This window comes from Pseudophryne corroboree, chromosome 6 (genome assembly GCF_028390025.1).
Source record: "Pseudophryne corroboree isolate aPseCor3 chromosome 6, aPseCor3.hap2, whole genome shotgun sequence".
NCBI classification, from domain to species: Eukaryota; Metazoa; Chordata; class Amphibia; order Anura; family Myobatrachidae; genus Pseudophryne; species Pseudophryne corroboree.
In genome coordinates, this window is record NC_086449.1 from 115,085,508 (window position 1) to 115,108,867 (window position 23,360).

Consider the following 23,360-nt stretch of genomic DNA (forward strand, 5'->3'; position numbering starts at 1 on the left):
TATAGATACAGTAAGCCTAAGTTGTGGTGTAATAGTGGTATTGATAGGAAGTGGTGGTGTAATAATGGTGGTATAGCTATGCTTTGCAACACTTTAAATTGTGGGGCTATGATTAAAACAATGCAGGACTCCTTCAGTACTTCTGGTCTGGCCTGCACCTTTCTCTCTAGCAGTCTTGCAGCGAGGGTCCTGGACATCTGCATCAGCTTCCTGCTGTTGTCCTAGTCAGGAATGTTTACTGTAAAATAATCAGTATTGGTGGAATTTTCTTTGATAACTCGTAAATGATACACCAAATCCTTCACTATAGAGTGTTACATGGTAGACCAGATATAATTACAAAAGCATCAGTGGCATATTGTGTTTTTGTATACATTTATTTTCCAAAAGAGGAGCGTACAAGTTCTTTAAGTGAAACCTATACAGTCACCTTTGTTGTGCTGCAGACGGAAGGTAAAATAGGATGAAATGGGATTACAGCTTTCCTGTTTTGCTCAGTCCCATAATGTGCACATGCTGCACGGTGCTTCCCCGCAGGGAATGAAAAGATATAACAGTCTGGGCAAGGGATGACATATTCTCCAAAAATGCTAACAATCTACATTATAGACTGAATCTACATTATAGACTGAATCTACATTATAGGCTGAATCTACATTATAGACTGAATCTACATTATAGACTGAATGACATAGGAGATTTTTTTTTTTTTACTATTAACATAAATTTTTGGTCTGTAAAAATGGACTAATTCTGAGCTGAATGGAATTTGCATCTAAATTGTAAGCGCAAAACGCAATCGTTCAGCCTCAGTGTTAATCTGGTCCTGCTCATCACATGGTGCCATGATTCACCTCGTTAAGCTGGGTACACACTAGAAGATATGTCATCTGATCTGGCGGATTGGACTGACATATCAGGCACATCTAGTGTGTACTGTGTACGCGCTAAGGGGGTCATTCCGAGTTGTTCGCTCGTTATTTTTTTGTCGCAACGGAGCGAATAGTCGCTAATGCGCATGCGCAATGTCCGCAGTGCGACTGCGCCAAGTAAATTTGCTATGCAGTTAGGTATTTTACTCACGGCATTATGAGGTTTTTTCTTCATTCTGGTGATCGTAATGTGATTGACAGGAAGTGGGTGTTTCTGGGCGGAAACTGGCCGTTTTATGGGTGTGTGCGAAAAAACGCTACCGTTTCTGGGAAAAACGCGGGAGTGGCTGGAGAAACGGAGGAGTGTCTAGGCGAACGCTGGGTGTGTTTGTGACGTCAAACCAGGAACAACAAGCACTGAACTGATCGCAGATGCCGAGTAAGTCTGGAGCTACTCAGAAACTGCTAAGAAGTGTCTATTCGCAATTCTGCTAATCTTTCGTTCGCAATTTTGATATGCTAAGATTCACTCCCAGTAGGCGGCGGCTTAGCGTGTGCAAAGCTGCTAAAAGCAGCTTGCGAGCGAACAACTCGGAATGACCCCCTATGTCACTAACGATGCGCGATCCAGCACATCATCAGTGACATCCTCCATTGATCCTTCATGCAGGGCTGACGGGGGGGGGGGGGGGGGGGATATCATTATCAAGGGCCATGCTACTGAATGCAACATCGCCCCCGCCATCGCTCTGTCGCTTCCGGCATCGGCATGTTTGTATGCACTTGCAGATGCCGGCTTCCCCGCTGGCTCCCTTCGGTGACTATGTTGCTGGGTACACACATCGTCTAGTGTGTACTCAGCTTTACAGCAATGACGGTGGGGTGATATTTATACAAATCACATCGCTCTCACCCCTTACACTTGCTACATGTACCTACCCTCCATTATTTGTATCATGGAAGGTCCCAAAAGTCGTCAATCTGAATAAATTACACTCCTGATACTGTTGTCTATAATTTATAAAATCATATTTATCATGTACAAGGAAATTAGAAGAAGATGCAAACACAAACTGAAAGTAATCAACGCCAGATCTGTAACTAGGGGAGTGAGAGCGGTGACGGTATCTTTTTGCAAGTAACGTTGTATCTGGAACAAACTACAGGGATAATTCAGAGTTGATCGTAGATGTGCTAAATTTAGCACATCTACGAGCATTTACTCTGACATGCGGGGGGACAACCAGCAAAGGGCTAGTCCGCCCTGCATGTCAGGCCTTTCCCCACCAAGCCCCCTACCCGCACAGGTACAAAAGCATCACGCGGCAGTGATGCTTTTGAACCGGGCAAGTAGCTCCCTACCTGCGCAGCCCCTGCACGCTGTTAGGGAGCTAGCAGCCGCGTCCTGGGTCACAGCGGCTGCGTGTGACATCATGCAGCCGCCGCGGCCTGCCCCCCAATGGTCCGCACACGTCTCTGTTGTCTGGACCGCGCCCTCAATCAGTCAGAGGTGATCGCAGCCAGTGAAATGCTGATAGCATCTCACTGGGCTCCTGGGGTGTGCACGCTCAGTGCAGCCGCAGGGTGTGTGCACTCCCCTATGTTGGTGTAGCAATGTAAGGGGAAGTGAATACATTCATATCTTTTCTGTGCATGGCAAACACTGGCTGCTGTTACATGTAGCCCACAAATGTTAGCTTTGTTTCTACACTGCAAGTTAGATTTAAGTTTGGGCACATCACACCCAAATCTGCCTATCTCTGCACATGTTACTTCTGCCCATACCTGCCGAGTTTTTTATTCTCCTCTCCAGGAGAAGCCCGGAGAGGAGACGCAACATTTCACTTCGGGGGGCGGAACCTAACTGATTTGTCATTAGGCCCCGCCCCACAGCACTAGGAAACACCCGCGATTTGCAGGTCCGCAGTGAGGGGCAGAACTAAATGGCTCATTTCAGCAGTTTAGCCCCGTCCCCTTCTCGCGGCCCTGTGATTGCTGGTGATTTTTACAGGATGCGGGAGAGTTGCCTAACCTTCCAGGGCTGCGGGGTACTGCTCCAAATATCGGGAGCCTGCCACAGCTTTCGGGAGGGTAGGCAAGTATGCTTCTGCCCCATCTGCAGTGAGCATGGTGTTACCCAGGTGCACAGTTACTTGCTTTTTTTTTAACTTCCAAATCAGAATCATTCCCAGTGTGATCAATCATGAAAGACCGAGCGTGTAATCAGAAGTTGGTAAACAATAAATTATAATTTTTTTAGACATGTTGAGCAGCAAGACAGCTAGTTACTAAAGATTGTACTGTAGGGGGAGGTCAGAGATGGAGAGATGGATCTGAGTGTCCGCAACATAGAGGTTGTACAAGTACTGCAGGCTGCTTATCAAGCAAATACAGAGATATAGAGCCGTATGTAATGATGTCCGAGATCGCCGGCGGTGCGAGATGCCGGACGATCTCTGACTTTTTTTAAAAGGGGCAATCACTTACAAGGCATGGTATTGCATTGTAAGTGATTGCCCCTTTAGAAAATCGTCTGAGATCGTCCGACATCTCGCACATCCGGCGATCTCGGACATCATTACATCCAGGCCCATAGTGTCCGCGCTCACCTTATGTTCTGTTTGGTCATATATACAAATTGTAATTTTGGGTGTTCTCTGTCTCGTGTAGTGTAAATAATAATTATGCAGAGTATGGTCTGGGGCAGCGGGAGTGAGGGAGAATAAGGAAGGAACAGTAGATGGGTGTACGAGTATATTATATATATGGAGTGAATGAGACCAGATCAGAGTGTAATATAAATGAGGGTATGTTTATTAAAAGAACAAACCTTATGGATCAGTCACAATGCTATCTGGTCTGTTCATAATGTATGTATGACTATGAACTGACAAGAAGGTCAGAGCAGTGTCACACCAAAGGGACCTGTGCAATGGCAGGTTCCATGAAGTCTTTTAGGAACCCCTTTCACCATAGACCCCTATTCCGGGTGCCTATATCCTCCTTGGGTGATTGCAAATGACCTTGCTGCGGTATTGAATACCTCATAACTTTCTAACCATCTGGTGTGGGATCTGCTGCGCCGGAGGCGCGCCCGTGACCCAAAAGAGGGGGTGGGGCTTCAGATAAAGGGACGGGGCTCGTCAGAAAGGATCATGGCTTTGCCACAGGACCCCCATTTTCGTCATTTTGGGGGCATGTTCAGCACTCCTTGAGAAGCTGGGTCGCCCCCGGCTCACTACCCGCACTGTTTAGATGTTGTGCGCATGCGGCATTGTCCCGCTGAAATCGGGACAGTTGGGAGGTATGGTATTGGAGTGTGTGGATGTGAGTAGCAGCATCACGCTGTACACTCTCCACTTACCAGTAAGTGTATAGCAGAAATAACCTCTACTCTGTTTAGTGTGTGCAGCCAGGCTCTCACTTTGCACAGGCACGAGGTGGCATCCATAAGTGGTGCCTGGCTGGCTCTTAGTTCTGGGCCCTGATGTCTATTGCAGCCCTGTCAGTGTACGCCGCCACTAGGTCGTCCGGATGCCAGGGACAGTGGACATTGGCTGTGCCAGGAGAGCATGGCATGTGTGGCTGCAAGCCACTGCAGCAGAATGGCCTTTGAGCACGGGAAGTGCTAGGACCTTTTATGTTCACCTGTTTGTTATCTGTATGTACCTATATTACCAGGCCCAAGCCTGTGTATGCTGTGCTACAGTGTCTGATGCCAGTAACGACCCTGTGATTGTAACTGGAATACCTTCCTGTGAGTCCTTATTAAGTACCCATATTACAATATATACACACTGTCCAATATTTGTTGTTTTTATGTTAATGAGCATTGTGACTCTGATAATAAGAACTCAGTCATATTAATACAATGGTACTGGCATTTTTTAAATACACTTAGTCGGAGAGCACAGACCCCCTCCCCTCTCCCCCCTCATATTTACACCCTCATTTATATTACACCCTGATCTAGTATCAATTGCTCAGGGGCATAGCCAGAACTTTGTGGGCCCCATAGCAACACTTGGAAAGGGCTCCATCCCAATGCTTCTAGAGAGACACTTCTCTGCAGCAGCTGTTAATTTTATGCCCTATAATAGTGCCCTTGTTAATTTTCTGAACCATAGTAGAGTCTTATTTAATGTTATGCCCCATAGTAGTGCCCTAGTTTTTTTATGAATTGTATTAGTGCTTAAGTTCACCCTATGTCACATTTCAGAGCTGCCAGTACACATTGTGCCGCACAGTACCCCCAGTTCACATTATGATATATAGTGCTCCCCGTTCATATTGTGCTCATTACAGTTCCCCTGATTCACATTATATAATATTAAAAAATGCCCTCTAATTCACTTTATAACACACTACAATGAGCAAGTCCAAGGGCATACCTAAATATATTGCAGACCCCAAGGAAAAAGTTTGAAAGCACCCCATACGTACCACCCAATGGTGAAAAATGTATATAACACATGTAACTTTGACAGGGAAGGTGGACCCTTCTCAGCTCTGGGCCCCATAGCAGTTGCACTGCCTGCACCTATGGTAGTTACGACCTTGCATTTGCTCCGTATATATATATATGTGTAATACTCATATAGCCTTCTACTTATCCTTCCCTATTCTCACTCACTCCTACTGCCCCAGACCATATTCTAGAACAGTGATGGGGAACCTTTGGCACTCCAGCTGTTGTTGAACTATACATCCCAGCATGCCCTGCTACAGTTTTAGCATGGCCAAATAGCAAAACTGTAGCAGGTCATGCTGGTATGTATAGTTTAATAACAGCTGGAGTGCCAAAGGTTCCCCATCACTGTTCTAGATAATTATTTATTTGTACTACACGAGACATAGAACACCGCAATAAACACTGGATAACAGATACTGAAGAAATGTATCAAACCCTTGAGAGAGACAAAATGTAGAAGTTGTCACAGATTGCTGTACATTGTATTGTAATCAATAAAAGTTTAGAAAAATTGACCTTTAGTAAATATACACCTAGCAGTATGACCATAGAAAAATGAATTTTATAATCTACTGTAAGTAGATCATTCACTTTTGTGAGTGCCATAATTATGGAATATTGAGAAGAAAGGCTGAGTTTAGAGAGTCGAGAATGATGTGAGAGAAGATGATTAGATGTACATAAAATTCTTATGTAGTTTGGAGGCAAAGGGGAGTAGATAAATAACAGTGTTTTGAGAGAGGTGCGATGAAGTCAAGAGTTGGGATCTTTAGAGTTGGTGATATGAGCGCGTGATTAAGGGCATCCCGCCCTTAATCACGCGCTCATATCACCAACTCAGAAAACTGGATTTTCAGATTTTTTAGCTATAGTACATCCCGTACTAAAGCTAACAAACCTGAAAATCCAGTTTTCTGAGTTTTGGCCACATTTCCATATGTAACAAGCTCTGGAATTTTACATTACAGAGCCAGGACCCAGTGGGTAACCCCATCTTTAGGTGGCATTACCCAAGAGAGGCTTATGGGCTTCTTTTCGCTCTACCTGTGGCATAAGCGTCACTCTGCACATGCACAGAAGGACTTCTAGGAGAGGTGTTCTCTATCGGGAGAACTGTCTTTGTGATTTTTGTGATGTATTCCATCACGTATGCGATGCTTAGTACATCCTTCCCTTAATGAGGCCAGAAAAGTGCTAGTTGAGAGAGACAGGCTGAAGATGTTAGCTGGAGGTAACCCTGCAGGTGTTAGCTAGAGGTGGCCCTGCAGTAAGGGAATTGAGAATTTTGAAGGGAAACGGTCAAGGGGACAGTTTGTCAGGTGAGATGATAAGGTGGCTGCCGAGACTCTTTGGATATGGGAGAGAATGTAGATCCTGTAGCTTCCTGTTTTTCTAGCTTGCCTTTAGTGGTTTAACCTATTGTCATATCAAAGTCTTCCAGATCATATTTTATGGACTTATTTAACTTTTGTTTTCATTACAGGATCTGTCATGAGCACGACACGATTCAGAATTACATGTCAAAGCCCCACAAGTATGTATCTCCATCTTCCACTGGATACCTTTGTCCTAAGCAAGTAATAGGTTACCTGGTGATAGTGTCATTTTATGTATTTTACTTTGTATGGTGGCAAATCAGGGGAGGACTGTTTTCTAGTGACTCAGGGTCCGGAAGAAGTAAACATTAGACATTTTGAAGACAAACTGTATGTTTTATTTTATATATTACTAGCATGCTAAATAAATTATTTATCTACATTGATGTCACAATTATCTCCCCTCTGGGACCCAGTCAATGTGGTACCATACAACCACCAGCAGTCTTGGGGCCTAATTCAGACCTGATCGCAGTAGCAAATTTGTTCTATAATGGGTAAAACAATGTGCCTAATTCAGACCTGATGGCTCACTAGGGTTTTTTGCACTGCTGCGAGCAGATAGTCGCCGTCCATAGGGGAGTGCAGCCGAGCGGTACAAAAAAGTTTTGTGCAGTTTCTGAGTTGCCCAGAACTTACTCAGCTGCTGCGATCACTTCAGCCTGTCCAGGGCTGGAATTTACGTCAGACACCCGCCCTGCAAATGCTTGGACGCGTCTGCGTTTTTCTAACCACTCCTTGAAAACGGTCAGTTGCCACCCACAAACGCCTTCTTCCTGTCAATCTCCTTGCGATTGGCTGTGCGAATGGATTCTTCGTAAAACCCATCACACAGCAACGATCCGCTTTGTACCCATGCGACGTGCCTGCGCATTGTGGTGCATACGCATGCGCAGTTCTGACCTGATCGCAGCACTGCAAAAAACGCTAGTGAGCGATCAGATCTGAATTACCCCCAAAGACCCTGGCGGGCTCAGTGGCACGAGTGGGAATAGTCCCAGAAATAATCTAATTTGTTTTCTACACATGCACAAGCAAGATATTCCATCTCACTTATTAGATAATCCACTTTAAATGACTGATTGGTCAACTTGGCATACTGTGAGGAAATACATACAAAATACCGGTTGATAGGATGCCAGCGGTAACATAACCGATGCCGGCATCCCGATGTATAGAATTCTGACAGGGGTCGGGTAAGTATGTTTACCTTCCCCCTTACCCCCCTAACCCTAATCCTCCCTCCCCACATCTTAACTCTAACCTTCCCTGCCCCCTGCATCCTAACCCTAACCCTCCCTGTTGATACCTAAACCTAACCACCCCTTCCCTGCAGCCTAATCCTAACCCTCTTCGGGGGTGCTTAACCCTAACATCCCTCACCCCTCACCACAGCCTAACCCTAACCTCCCTGCAGCACAACCCTCCCCCTGCAGCCTAAATCTAACACACACACACACACACCCCTTCCCGTGCGGCTAAAATGTAGAAGACCTCAGCATTCGTTCGGGATGCTGACGGGATTCCGGCATCAGTATTTTGGCCTTGTGTCAGGATTCCGGCGTAGGTATTTCGAGCAACGGCTTCCCAACTATTGGCATCATGACCACATGTTATCTCAATAGTCATCACTCCCTTTTCCTCCCCTTTTTGGCAAATCCAGAATTTCAAAATGGTGAGGCCGCACTCCCATTCCGTTCGTGGGCTAGGGAGGGACTTAAGTGCATCTGACATCTAACCAATAATGATACTAAAAAGCCCCTCTCTTTTTCGGAAGCAAGCTCACTTTTCTCTTTTCTCACAGTCAATGACTTCAGGTTTTTACAAGCACAACATTATACTTCAACTGTCCTGGCTTTTTTTAAGTAGAGATGTACCAGTATTCATCAGTGGGTTTCTCAATTTCCACACCTAGAGGAAATGAAACTTGCGGCCCAGTTGCTTTATACGAATAAAACTTTACTGGCTGCTATGTATAAAGAAATGCATTTTTGTTGATTTACAGGGGTACTTATCCCCTTCTAGACGAGACGTAGCCTGATGGACGTAAGGGGGGTACACACAGAGAGATCCATGCTTAAATTCTAAGCAATCTGACTAGATTGCTTAGAAATTAAGCACGGATCTCTCCGTGTGTATGCCCCACAGTGATAGCGGTGCGCGGCCCCGCGCGTCGCTATTGCCGGTGCTAGATTGGCCTGCATGCAGCACAATCTACCACATCGCTCATTTCAATGCTGGGCGAAATGAGCGGCCCCCCCGTTCTCCCCCCCCCCCCCCTTGCTCAGAACACATTGCTCAGCACACATCTCTCCCCGTGTGTCCTGGCCATTACAATCCCATTTGTCTTTTCCTAAATGTGCCTGTATGCAGTAGATGGCTCATTATATCACTGTTTGTGGGATTGCCCATCAATTAAAAGAGTCTCGGTGCAAATTAAAAACTATGCTACTGCCCGTTACTTGACACTGATGCCAGAATGGGCCATACTTGGACTAACACCCCCTGGGACTAGATATATTAAAAGTAGCAATAAACTCCCAACGCCTGCTTTAAACATGGGTTATTGCACATGAGAGCACATAGTGGGTCATTCCGAGTTGTTCGCTCGTTAATTTTTTGTCGCAACGGAGCGAATAGTCGCTAATGCGCATGCGCAATGTCCGCAGTGCGACTGCGCCAAGTAAATTTGCTATGCAGTTAGGAATTTTACTCACGGCATTACAAGGTTTTTTCTTCGTTCTGGTGATCGTAATGTGATTGACAGGAAGTGGGTGTTTCTGGGCGGAAACTGCCCGTTTTATGGGAGTGTGTGAAAAAACGCTACCGTTTCTGGAAAAAACGCGGGAGTGGCTGGAGAAACGGAGGAGTGTCTGGGCGAACGCTGGGTGTGTTTGTGACGTCAAACCAGGAACGACAAGCACTGAACTGATCGCAGATGCTGAGTAAGTCTGGAGCTACTCAGAAACTGCTAAGAAGTGTCTATTCGCAATTCTGCTAATCTTTCGTTCGCAATTTTAATATGCTAAGATTCACTCCCAGTAGGCGGCGGCTTAGCGTGTGCAATGCTGCTAAAAGCAGCTTGCGAACGACTCGGAATGACCCCCATAACCCGTGCTGCTGTGCGGTGTAAAAGGGCCCAGTTGGAATAATCCGGGTCAAGTGACCCAGTATTCCAGGTGGTTCCGGTATGAATGGTTGACCATTTTATGGTCGACAGTCATTAGGTCGACCACTATTGGTCGACATTGACATGGTCGACATGAACACATGGTCGACACATGAAAAGGTCGACTTGAGTTTTTTTAACTTTTTTTGGTGTCGTTTTTTGCGTAAAGTGACTGGGAACCCCAATTAGTGCACCGCGTCCCCTCGCATGGCTCGCTTCGCTCGCCATGCTTCGGGCATGGTGCCCTCGCTCCGCTACCGCTTCGCTCGGCACAGATTTCCGTTCCAATCGTAGTCCACGTGGATCGTAAAGTATGGAAAAGTTCCCCAAAAGAAAAAAAAGTTAAAAAAACTCATGTCGACCTTGTCATGTGTCGACCATATTCATGTGTCGACCATGTGTTCATGTCGACCATGACAATGTCGACCAATAGTGGTCGACCTAATGACTGTCGACCATGACATGGTCAACCATCTGAACGGATACCATTCCAGCTCGGGTAGCTTGCAGGGTTGAACATGGGTTTCAAAGAGGCACAAAGAGGGAGCAAAGAGGCAAGTGTGCAGAGTATCTTCGAGTTATGGGAAAGCTATGCGGATACATTGTTACCTTCCACACATCTGCAAGTTAAATCTGCCTTTAACACACAGGTTGGTATGTGACCAGAATGTTGGAGGATGAGCCTATCCAGGTGTAATCCTTTTCATATACTGTACGTGAGTTTGAGGCTGCCCCCTTTGAGGACTAAGATACATACCCCCCTCCCTCCCTCCTTTTTGTTTCTTTTGTTTTGTTTGATTGCCTTTTTATCTTATGTCACTATTTGTTGATTGTTGATGTCGGTTACTTCTTATATGAAACAAGAAAAAGTTCTCTTAAGATAACAAGTAGAAGAAAAAATCCGTACGTCTATACTCTCTAGGAGTACAGTTTACACTGTCACACATGCTGACTATGAATATATGCTATATTTTATATTTTTTGTACTTGTGGATATTCTGCTCCCCCTGGTTTTTATCTTGTGCAAGTATTGGTAATTTGTACTCGGTGAGCCATATATTTACTGAAGTGCAGGTTTTCAAATGTGGAGATGTTGCCCCTAGCAACCAATCAGATTCTGTCTATTTTCTTGTAGAAGGTTCTATATAAATGATAAGTAGAATTTGATTGGTTGCTATGGGCAACTTTTCCACATTTTAAAATTAACACTTTAGTAAATATACCCCTGTGAATTTGTGTTTTGTTCAATAAAAACATGTAAAAAAAAAAGAAAAAAGAAAAACATGCATGCCTAAGGGACAATTTCAAATAGCCACAAACTAGTTTGTGCAACTTTTTACTGGAGGCAAAAGACTCAGCTATTCAATTAGAAATCAGCAGTAACGTGGGTTTTCATGGGAGTAAATGCAGCTGTTAAGTTTGCACTAAAAACCGGGTTGGTTTTCCCTTTTACATTATTATTGCTTGAAAAATACGGGTTAATTTGCAAGAATTGTGCCCACGACCACATCCTGTAGGCTATTACATAAGGCCCTATGTATTGTATTTCATTTTCAGATGGAATGCAAGTTGTGGATTATGTAGCGCCAACCAATAGCAGCAGAAGCACAGATTAATGGCCTGGGGACAAAAATGTAAATCTGAATAAAGTCATGAGGCGAAATAATAGGTGCTGTGAGGTGCTATGTTTTGTTTTTTTTCAATAATCATTTTTATTATTTTGCGGGTGAGGGGTACAGAAAAGAAAAAAGGGGAAGGGTAGGGGGGTACACAGACAGTTCGGCAATAAAACAATTGCATAGAGAATATTGAGGAAAATATCATACATTAAAACAACGCGAGGCTAAATCCTTCCAACTGAAAATGCTTAATAAAGTGGTATACCACTGACCTAAGTGTCATGAGGGGGTATGGGATCTGGTGGGCGTTTGTGCCAATAAGTAGACCACGAATACCAGCGGAGCAATGGGCAGGATGAAGAAGAGGTATAGGCCACTCCCGCTGTCTCAAATTCACAATGCGACTGTACGGACCTCTCTATCGCCGTTATATGGGGGACCCCTGTGGAGCGCCATTAGCGAGCAATTAAAAGTTTGGTGGAGATGAGAATATGGCCTAGGACGTAACGGTCGCCCGGCGATAAGTCGCCATAGTATAGGTGAAGGAGAGCCAGTCGTGGGTGGGGAGTCATACGTAGACCCAGTACCAATACTAAAAGGTGGAAGACAGAGTCCCACAGCGGGGTAAGCACCGGGCAGTCCCAGAAGATATGCAGTAGGGTACCGACCTTACCACAATTACGCCAACACAGATTAGATGTGGAGGGTTGCATCGCATGTAGGCGGGATGGGGTAAAATATAATCGGTGGAGGAGTTTATAGGATAACTCTATGTGTGATATACATTTAGACACAGTATAACAGGATCGGAAAATCATCCCCCATTCCTCCTCTGAGACTGAGCACCTAAGGTCCGCTTCCCATTTCACTTGAAAGGGGGCTGTTTGAGGCTGTTGGAGGTTGATAATGTAGTTATACCATTTAGAGATACCCCCCCTGCCCTCCCCGGTATCTAGAAACTTCTGAACAAGTTTGGGTAAGGAAGATAGGATGTGGGGGGATACAGAGGCCCCGTGGAGCCAATGTCTGAGTTGTAAGTATTTATAAAATTCCCCATGTGGCAGCATGAATCTTTCCTGTATCTGGGCAAAGGTAAGGAGAGTATTGTTCACCATTATATCCTGCAGAGACAGAATACCCCTCAATATCCAGGAATCGAATCTCAAGTCAGGGATCAAGGAGGCTATGCCCGTCAGGGAGAAAGCAGGGGTGGGAAGGTTAATAGCACTTCCTCTAAGTACCACTTCCAGCCAGGCCTTGCGGGTAGTTTGGGCAGAGAGAAATCTAGTGGCTAGTTGATTGCCCTCCGACTTTGGGAGTAGCAAAACATCAGTCAGGGGGAGCGGGGCGACGAGCCCTCGTTCTAGTTGGACCCACGATTTGTACGGAGGTTGTGCATACCAAGCTCCTATTTGTGCAAGTCGGCATGCTAGTTGGTAGGAATGTAAATCTGGATATGCTAAACCCCCTTCACATTTGGGGCGGATCATTGTCTTCCTGGCTAACCTTGGTTTCTTGCCTTTCCACACATAAGAATTGAACATTGCATTAAATTTAGATAAAAGATAGTTGGGTAAAAGGAGAGGGATGGCTCGAAACAAATACATGAGCCTGGGGAGGACCGTCATCTTCAGTGCAGCTATTCGCCCTAACCATGAGACATGATTCATCATCCAGTCAAAGACTAGAGTTGTCATTTTACGCAGCAGGGGGGGGGGGGGGGGGGTAGTTAGCAGAGATCAAGTCATCCAACCTCCGGGTGATATGAATCCCCAAATATTTAAGGCTTCTATCCTGCCAGGAATACGAGTAGGAGGCTTTCAGCGCGGATAAGAGGGGGGGGGGGTGGAAAGTTAATAGGAAGTGCCTCCGTCTTGGTACTATTAAGTTTAGAATAGGAAACAGCTGAATATTCAGACAAGAGTGTGTGTAAAGCTCGCAGGGAGGTCGCAGGAGTGGTGAGTGTCAGGAGGACATCGTGCGCAAATAAACATATCTTATGGGATTGTCCCAGAAACTCCACTCCTGCAATCAGGGGTGAAGATCTTATTTTCTCTGCCAAGGGCTCTATTGCCAGAGCAAATACTAGCGGGGACAGGGGGCACCCTTGGCGTGTGCCATTCGTGATCCTAAAAGAGGAGGAGAGAAGACCGTTCACACACACCCTTGCCGAGGGGTGAGAGTATAAAGCCAAGATGGAGGAAAGAACCCTGCCGGTAAAACCAAACTTACATAGAACCTCCTGTAAATACCCCCAGTGAAGGCGAACGAACGCCTTCTCCGCGTCCAGGGAAAGAAACAGTAATGGGGAATCTGACCTAGAGAAGGCGTCAATCACGTTTATTACCCGCCTCGTATTATCGGGGGATTGTCTGCCAGGAACAAACCCCACCTGATCACCATGAACAAGCGAGGGTAGTAGGGGGTTAAGCCTGTTGGCCACTAGTTTTGCAAAGATTTTTAAATCAGTATTTAATAGAGCTATGGGGCGATAATTAGGCATCATAGCGGGGTTCTTCCCTGGCTTGGGAAAGGTAACCACACGAGCCTCCAACATTTCCGCCGGGAAATTCCCGACAGAGGACGCATGATTATAGACTCCATCCAATACTGGAGTAAGAGTGTCTTTAAAGCATTTATAGAATTTATTTATGAACCCATCGGGACCTGGAGCTTTGTCCAGTGGGAGTGAGTCTATAGCCTGTTTAATTTCCGTACTGGACCAAGGCTGGTTTAAAGCCTGTAGAGTAGCTGAACCAATAGTTGGGAGATGGACATCCTTCAAAAAGGCCGCAATATTAGCTGGTGTGGGTTGTGGGACAGATACATCGTCTTTTAAATTGTAGAGGGATGAGTAGTATGTAGCGAAAGAGCTAGCAATATCCGACGGGTCGGTTATTTTGATGTTATTTAAATTGAAAATGGTTTTCACCCTCTCTTTGGCAGTTTTTCCCCTCAGCTTGCGTGCAAGCATTCTACCCGCCCTGTCCCCCTGCATATAAAACTTTTGTCGCAAACGGAAAAGGTTTTTGTGGACCTCAGTTAAAGCCAATTTATTCATCTCATCCCTGACCCGAGTCAGGTCCCGATATATTTTCTTATTAGAAGGGTTCTGCTTGAGTAGGGCGTCTAAGCCACTAAGACGGGCCTCGAGTTCTAGCTGTTTTTCCCGGGAGGTCCTACGGATATAGGGAGCCGCCCGGATTGCCGCTTTCCTAACCACCGCTTTAAGGGCACACCAGTGTGTGAACACGGACGTGTCGGCCGGGACATTGGTTTCGATATACTGGGAAAGTGACTGTTCAATAGACCGGTTGGTATCCGCATTTGAGAGGAGATAATCCCCTAGACGCCATAGGGAAGGGGAGGATCTCATGCGGCGGGGGTCCCAATGGACGGAGAGGGCAGAGTGGTCGGACCATGAATCTGGCAGGATAGAAGCCTTCGAAACCTGTTGGAGGGTCCATTTGTCCGATATTGCTAGATCGATCCTAGAGAAAGAGCCATGAACCGGGGAGAAAAACGAATAATCCCTACATGTCGGGTTTTTAGCTCTCCAGACATCGTAAAGGTCATATTCATGTAGTATATTCCCAAAGGCCTGGGAGCCATCCCGCCGCGAGCTTGCACTGGATGTGGAGCGGACTAAAGACTTATCTATCGTGGGGTCAAGGACCATATTGAAGTCCCCTAGCAATAATAAAGCACCCGATAAGTGCATCTGAAGGGTTTTAAAAAACTTCCTAAAGAAAGGAATTTCTTTGGTATTAGGGGCATACAGCGTAGCTATCGTGACCGGCCTGTCTTCTAATTTACCTGTGAGGATAAGATATCTACCTCCTTGATCTTTAATTTGGTGGTCTATAGAGAAATCACATGTACTTGAGAATAAAATAGCAACCCCAGCTTTTTTCTTTGGTCCGTTGGACGTATAACAAGTGGGGAATTTATTATCTTTAAAGGAGGGGGGTGATATGGACATGAAGTGGGTCTCTTGTATGGCCACTATGTGCGCCTTACATTTGGCAAAATGGCGTAAGGCCAATCGCCGTTTATTGGGCGAGTTTAGCCCTTTCACGTTTAAGGAAAAAACATTAACCATTAGGAATGTCAATAAACAATGCAAAATTTAAACTGCATACATAAAATGTATATCGGGACCTACGAGAGAACTCGTGTATCAAAACTTGGAGAGACAGGTAAGACAGGGAGGGAAGAAGAAGCAGAGAGAAAGGAAAAGAGAACGGGCACCACAAGGATGCCAAACAGGGTTGCCCAAACAGGCAACACATGGGGTTGTGGCGAGGTGCGGGGAAACCCCCCACTCCTAGAACCGTCAATATATAGCAACAATAACAAGTAGACATAGGGTGAATGCCGTCTCCCGGGCCATACTAGGGCCAACGTATATAGCGTTAGGAGAAGCATGAACATCACTGCCGGAATGTAGACATACATAGAGTAACAGGGTTATAATCGAGATAATATCATGTCAGCATCCCAAGCTAGGCTCATATCACATTTATGCATAAATACATATCACGCTCCATGAGTATCCGGAGCGCTGCCCGGGAAGGCAAGGTGAAGGCCCATATCAACGTAAAGTGAAGCAAGAAGATCAAGTCCGGCTATTACATACAGCCTGGGGGAGTTAATTAATCACCACAATAATTTGCCGGCAGTTGACCACTCTTGAGCCAATTTGAGTGTTGCAGAAGCCTTTTCAGGTGAATCCTCCCTCTTCCAAGAGTCTAACAGTTTTAAACCAGCCTCCGGCGTGAGAATCGCATGCATGACGCCATTTCATCTAACAAGCAATTTCGTCGGAAATCCCCATCGATAAAGGATATCAGCCCTCTTCAATACCGCGGTCACCGGATAGAATGAGCGACGCATCGCCAGGGTAGCCGCCGAAAGGTATTCGTACACTTGTATATCTCCCAAAGACGTGGCCGGTAAGTCCGGGCGCATAGCTGCCCGCAGGATTTGTTCCTTGACATGGAAGTAATGCATCCTCATCAAAGTGTCTCTCGGATCGTCCTTAGGAGCATTTCTCGCCTTCGGTAGACGATGGATACGATCTATGAGGAAGTCGTCCATAGAGCTAGTAGGAAGAAGAGTCATAAAGAGGTCTGTCGCAAATTGTTTAAGCTCTGAGTTGGAGACCGTTTCTGGGATGCCGCAGAGTTTCACATTATTACGGCGTGACCTATCCTCAAGGTCACAGGTCTTCCGTCGTAGGTCCGCGACCTCTGCTTGTAGCTCTTCAAGTTGATTGATCATCTCGTTGTGAGACTTCACCACCTCCTCGCACTTATTCTCTAGGTGATCCATACATTGGCCTATGGCATCGACCGTCTGCTGGCAGCACTGGAGTGCCGTCTTAACCTCCATCGCAATATCATCTTTGAAGGAAGCCAGAAGTTGCTGCATAGAGCCGAGTGTGAGAGGTGCGTCGTCATCTAGTTGAGAAAATTTCGCTTGAGTCACAAGGGGAGGCCTGGATACGTCGTCGTATCCTGTGGCATGTTTGGAGAGGGGATCCGATACAGCTGGACTTTTCAAGTTCTGGGATGCCGGAGACTGTTTGAAGAAAGTGACCGGGCGAACCGGAGTCGGGTCTTTTTGGCGTTTAGGCGGCATTATCCCAGAGGGTATGTTCCTCCGCGGTAGTTGTTGACAAAAGAAATCGGAAGCAGGAGGATGGAGACACCTATGTCGGCCTGATATATGCGTCAAGGGCGGAGTCACCGCATCAGGAGTGAGGGGAAGACCCAACCATCACATCTAGGTTACATCAGCACGGCCTGGGCAGAGGCGAGTCCCCTCGTGGCCCCTAGTAATCGAGTGCAGCGATGGAGGGGTCCGCCAGATGAATATGGAGGGTTAATGGAAGCGCCTGGAGTGTTTCTATAAAAATGCCTAGCGTCTACCTTCAAGGCTGCATGGTCCGGGCGAGAGGTGGCAAAGATAAAGTCTCGTATGAAGGAATATATAGATGGGAAGCTGTGTAGGGACAAGGGACTGCAGAACAAGTTGTGTGTGCCTTAGAACTGGCTAACTGCCAGCAAGCAAGATGGCGCCGTCAGCTTCCTATCCCAGGCCTCTTAGGAGTTAGTGCTGTGGGCCCCCTAAAATCATTAGTGGTGTTAGTGGCCTGCGCACCGGGAGCCCCCGGGTCCCCGTCACAAGAAGCAGCAGGTCAGCGCCTGGGGCGGGCAGCAGCGGCCGCCGCGGAAAGAGCGGGCAGCGCAGCCTTGAACCCGCTCTCCCGTCTTGTCGGGCCGCATAGCGGGGGTCACTGTCTACGTCGGAGGCACCTCTCCAGCCGGGCGGGCACAGCGCCGACGAGGAGACCGCAGGGAGGGGAAGCAGTGGACAAGCTCCGTACCTCCGCGTCTTCCGAGGCTCCGTCGCGGCACTTCCGGTCCGGTCCCAGCTCCATGCGAGTCCCCGGCTTTTTTCAGGTGGGTAGGCCGCAACCTGCACGGGCACCTAGGGTGCTCGCCGGCTCCGCAACCCACCGAACCCACTGCAATAGGCTCTCAGCGACCCTGTGGAATAAATCCAAGGGCAGGATCAAAGGCAGAAAGGGCTAATATTTCTAATAAGTACAGGGGCCCGGGCTCAAGGCGTCCTCCCTTCTCCACAGCTAGGCCACGCCGGTACTATGTTTTAAATGTTAAAAATGACTTTGAATAGATAATAGCTGCTGTTTGAGTATATAATAATATCTGTATGCATGAAAGTGGTGGGGATTGCAAGTGAATATATACACACGCATGATGTTATTCTGTTCCCTTTATCATCCTACAGACAGAACGCAGTGTAGTGATAATATTTGCCCACCGAAACCTGAAAGCTGCTTGAATACATCAAACTGTAGCTGTATGGAGGGATTCCAAAAAAATTATGTGGGTAATACATTCACTTGTGAAGGTGAGTAACGTGTATGGTTATATGCACAATGGTTATAGGTCATATGGTTGTGTTTACACTGAAGATTCAGGAATGATTTAACAAAACAAACAAACAAACAAACAAACAAACAAACAAACAAACCATATTTTAAACAAATACTGTTATTATGTACATACATATTGTATAGCAACAAGAAATCATATACATACTTAGAACTAAAAGGACCTCAATAGTCATTATGTGTAACAAAGTGAAGTGTCTGTGTCTATGAGGCTGAGAACACAAAGTGTGTGCTGACCCCTGGATAGGGGGATAATCATAGGCAGCAAGAATCTGCAGACCGTGGCACTGTGTGCACTAACCTGTAGTTGGTCTCTGTATGAATGCTGGTTTGTAGGCAGCTATAGGAAGCCACCGCCCAGAGAGGCAAGAGGCACCCACCCCCACATCGATAACACTGGCCCTCATTCATATGTGGTTGGAGGTGCTGCGTCCATTGCAAAGTACCGATTATCGATACTTGGCACATGTGCAGGACTCGTTCTGCACATACTCTAATTAGTCTTGCGATGAAGGGCGCAGATTGGCATCAGACTGTCAGTGATTGACAGTCTGATGCCATTTGGGTGTGGGGAGGGGGCAGCAGTGGCCTCTAATTCTCCAAACGGAGGCATGTCGCCACCATTGCAGGGGAGGGGCGAGGCCAGGATCTCCGTCAGAGGACAGATTTTTCTTAGCCTCTCTGTGGGACTTGTGGTAGTTGGGTCACGCAGCCGGCACGTGGTGTCGGAGACGATCTGATACTGCGTTCTAGGATGTAGTCAGCAGTGATAGCACCTCCAACCACATCTGAATGGGGCCACTCTGAGTAGGTCAGAGGCAGGAACAGCATTCTGCTGAGTATTACTTGTAAGATATAAATGTTCAACATTAAGCAAACTAAAATGAATTACAGATAGTTCGATCAACAATAGCATACATTACATTACATAACACAATGTAATTACACAGCCAGTCTGGTCCCACTGTACTTCCAATCCTAAAGATGCATGCATTTCTGTTACCAGGGTATGAAGCATACCTGCCCACTCTCCCGGAAAGGCAGAGTGGCTCCCGAAATTAGGGTGGCACTCCCGGCCGCACCCCGCACTTCTCCCGCTGCACCCCAAACCCCTACCACCTTCAGCCTGTTAAATAGAAAAAAGGGGCGGGGTGAATGACACGATTGTGCTAATTCGCGTCATCGTAGCCCCGCCCACCGCTCTGCAATACCAATAATGTGGGCATTACAGAGCAGGGGTGGGGCTACAATTATGCAGATGCATCACCACGCCCCCTCTTGTGTGACCTGGCTGCTCTCTCCCGGAGGGAGCAGCCACACAGTAGGTAAGTATGGTATGGAGTCTGTCTGGATGGAATAAGAGTTCAGCTATGGAGCAGTGTGCAGTGTCCATTTTCCCCACACAAATATTCTTTGTAACAGTCTGCTCCAGTTCCTGCAATTAAACTGGAGCAGACTTTCTGCATACTATGGGCCTTATTCTGAGTCAGCCACCCCTGCGGATGCTTTTCTATACGGCCTCTGCAGCTCCCTTGCTACCTTACAGTAATGCGATAATCAGTCAGCGTATACTGTAGATTTGTGCATCTGTATATGGAATGTAATCCTGCCCACTGTTTTTCCCATCCGCAGCCTTCAAGATTTGTATCAGGAATTGCACCCACCCCATACATGCTGCAAAAGACCCATATAAAATTGATTACATACATTTTACTGGCGGACGGGATGTCGGCTGTCAATATCCGGACAGTGGGTCGAGCGCTAAGAGTCCCCTTGCGGGCTTGCTGTGCTCACCTCGCTGCGCTCACCACAGGATCTTTTCCCACTCTATGGGTATCATGGACACCCTCGAGTGGGAATAGCCCTGGTGCGCCGGCATTCCGGCTGCCGGCATTGTCAGCTGTCGGGATTTCGGTATCGATGTCCTGAACGCCGGGTTCCCGACAGCTGGCATTTTAAATGCAACCCTCTAAAACAGATGTCCCAACTCCGTCTGCATGCTACTATTGAGCACAGATGGCTTACACACTCACAACACTTCCATTACACTTCCAATAGGGAAGCAGTTCTGTGCGTCCACATGGTTGTCACCCAGTAACACTCATTTCAAAGAAAGATAACTCCATCAATGGACTGATCAATCCATCCACACTTGCAATCTCCATCCACGTGCGTTTGCATTGCCCGGCACTGGCACAGTTGGCGATATGTTTTTGCGGAGCATGCTGAATTCCATGAGATTAATCTGTAATTACACTTGTGTTTGACTCAGAATCAGGCCCCATATGCTTACCTCCAGCTCTCTCAGTCACTGCTACAGATATACACTGGGCCTGATTCTAATTTGGAAGTAAAGAAAAAAAAAAAAGCCAGTAACTGTGCATCTGGGCAAAACCATGTTGCACTGCAGTTGGGGCAGATGTAATAGGTGCACAGAGAGTTAGACTTGGGTGGGGTGTGTCCAAACTGAAATATAAATTGCAGTGTAAAAATATAGCTGTCTAACATTTGTGATCATGCAAAAGCAGCCAGTATTTACCCCGCACAGAAAAAATATAAATGTATTTGCACCCCTTGCATTACAACATGGTTTGTTCCAGGTGCAAAGGGCGGTATCTTATTAGCAACAGTACTTTACTGCTGCTAATAGGATCACTGGGGGCTATCCAATTAGGCCTGATGCCGGCATCCTTTTCCCTCGATACCGGCACTTATCGGGGACTATGCTTCGGGTGTCTCAGGCACCGAAGCATAATCTGCGATAACAGATAGCTGGAGCTGCGAAAATACATGGGATCCCTGATCCCATGTGCTTTCACATGATAGCGGGTCCAATTTTGCCCAATAAAAATGGCCTCTAAAATGATATCGTGATAATGAACAACGGTGAAGCAGTGTGATATCCAGCCTCTTTTACTGGACAAAAGAGCATCGTGGCTAATAGGATACTGTCCAAAGTTACTTGCTTTTTTCTCTGACGTCCTAAGTGGATGCTGGGACTCCGTAAGGACCATGGGGAATAGCGGCTCCGCAGGAGACTGGGCACAACTAAAGAAAGCTTTAGGACTACCTGGTGTGCACTGGCTCCTCCCACTATGACCCTCCTCCAGACCACAGTTAGAATCTTGTACCCGGCTGAGCTGGATGCACACTAGGGGCTCTCCTGAGCTCCTAGAAAGAAAGTATATTTTAGGTTTTTTATTTTACAGTGAGATCTGCTGGCAACAGACTCACTGCAGCGAGGGACTAAGGGGAGAAGAAGCGAACCTAACTAACTGGTGGTAGCTTGGGCTTCTTAGGCTACTGGACACCATTAGCTCCAGAGGGATCGACCACAGGACCCGACCTCGATGTTCGGTCCCGGAGCCGCGCCGCCGGCCCCCTTACAGAGCCAGAAGCAAGAAGTGTTCCGGAAAATCGGCGGCAGAAGACTTCTGTCTTCAACAAGGTAGCGCACAGCACTGCAGCTGTGCTCCATTGCTCCTCATGCACACCTCACACTCCGGTCACTGATGGGTGCAGGGCGCTGGGGGAGGGCGCCCTGAGGGCAATATAATACACCTTGGCTGGCAAATCTACACCATATATAGTCAGAAAGGCTATATAGGTGTAAAAATACCCCTGCCAGAATTCCAGAAAAAGCGGGAGAAGTCCGCCGAAAAAGGGGCGGGGCTATCTCCCTCAGCACACTGGCGCCATTTTCCCCTCACAGCTCTGCTGGAAGGACGCTCCCTGGCTCTCCCCTGCAGTGTCAAGCTACATAACGGTAAAAAAGAGAGGGGGGGAACTAAATTTAGGCGCAGTATATATAATATAAGCAGCTATAAGGGAAAAAACACTCATTTATAGTGGGATCCCTGTGTTATATAGCGCTCTGGTGTGTGCTGGCATACTCTCTCTCTGTCTCCCCAAAGGGCTTTGTGGGGTCCTGTCCTCTGTCAGAGCATTCCCTGTGTGTATGCGGTGTGTCGGTACGGCTGTGTCGACGTGTTTGATGAGGAGGCTTATGTGGAGGCGGAGCAAATGCCGATAAATGTGATGTCACCCCCTGCGGGGTCGACACCTGAGTGGATGGTTCTGTGGAAGGAATTACGCGACAGTGTCGACTCCTTACATAAAAGGTTTGACGACATACCAAATATGGGACAGCCGGCTTCTCAGCCTGTGCCTGCCCAGGCGTCTCAAAAGCCACCAGGGGCTCTAAAACGCCCGCTACCTCAGATGGCAGACACAGATGTCGACACGGATACTGACTCCAGTGTCGACGACGATGAGACTAATGTAACTTCCAATAGGGCCACACGTTACATGATTGAGGCAATGAAAAATGTGTTGCATATTTCTGATGTTACCCCAGGTACCACAAAAAGGGTATTATGTTTGGAGAGAAAAAACTACCAGTAGTTTTTCCTCCATCTGAGGAATTAAATGAAGTGTGTGAAGAAGCGTGGGCTTCCCCCGATAAGAAACTGGTAATTTCTAAAAGGTTACTAATGACGTACCCTTTCCCGCCAGAGGATAGGTCACGTTGGGAAACATCCCCTAGGGTGGATAAAGCGCTCACACGCTTGTCAAAGAAGGTGGCACTACCGTCTCCGGATACGGCCGCCCTAAAGGAACCTGCTGATAGAAAGCAGGAGGCTATCCTGAAGTCTGTATATACACACACAGGTATTATACTGAGACCAGCTATTGCTTCAGCATGGATGTGCAGTGCTGCAGCTGCGTGGTAAGATTCCCTGTCGGAAAATATTGATACCCTAGACAGGGACACTATATTGCTAACCGTAGAGCATATTAAAGACGCAGTCTTATACATGAGAGATGCACAGAGGGATATTTGCCGGCTGGCATCTAAAATAAGTGCAATG

At 46.8% G+C, this 23,360-nt stretch overlaps 1 protein-coding gene across 7 annotated transcripts in view; it reads left to right on the plus strand.

Annotated features, from left to right (window-relative positions):
* Positions 1-23,360, plus strand: part of ADGRE5 (adhesion G protein-coupled receptor E5) — a 295,974-nt gene that overhangs the window by 155,754 nt on the left and 116,860 nt on the right. For 5 of the 7 annotated variants that reach the window (XM_063931714.1, XM_063931719.1, XM_063931717.1 and 2 more), the window contains 2 exons: positions 6,827-6,877; positions 18,324-18,446. In XM_063931714.1, coding sequence (XP_063787784.1) covers positions 6,827-6,877; positions 18,324-18,446 — 174 coding nt within the window. The remainder of the gene's footprint in view (positions 1-6,826; positions 6,878-18,323; positions 18,447-23,360) is intronic. The other 2 variants (XM_063931718.1, XM_063931720.1) reach the window with 2 other exon arrangements.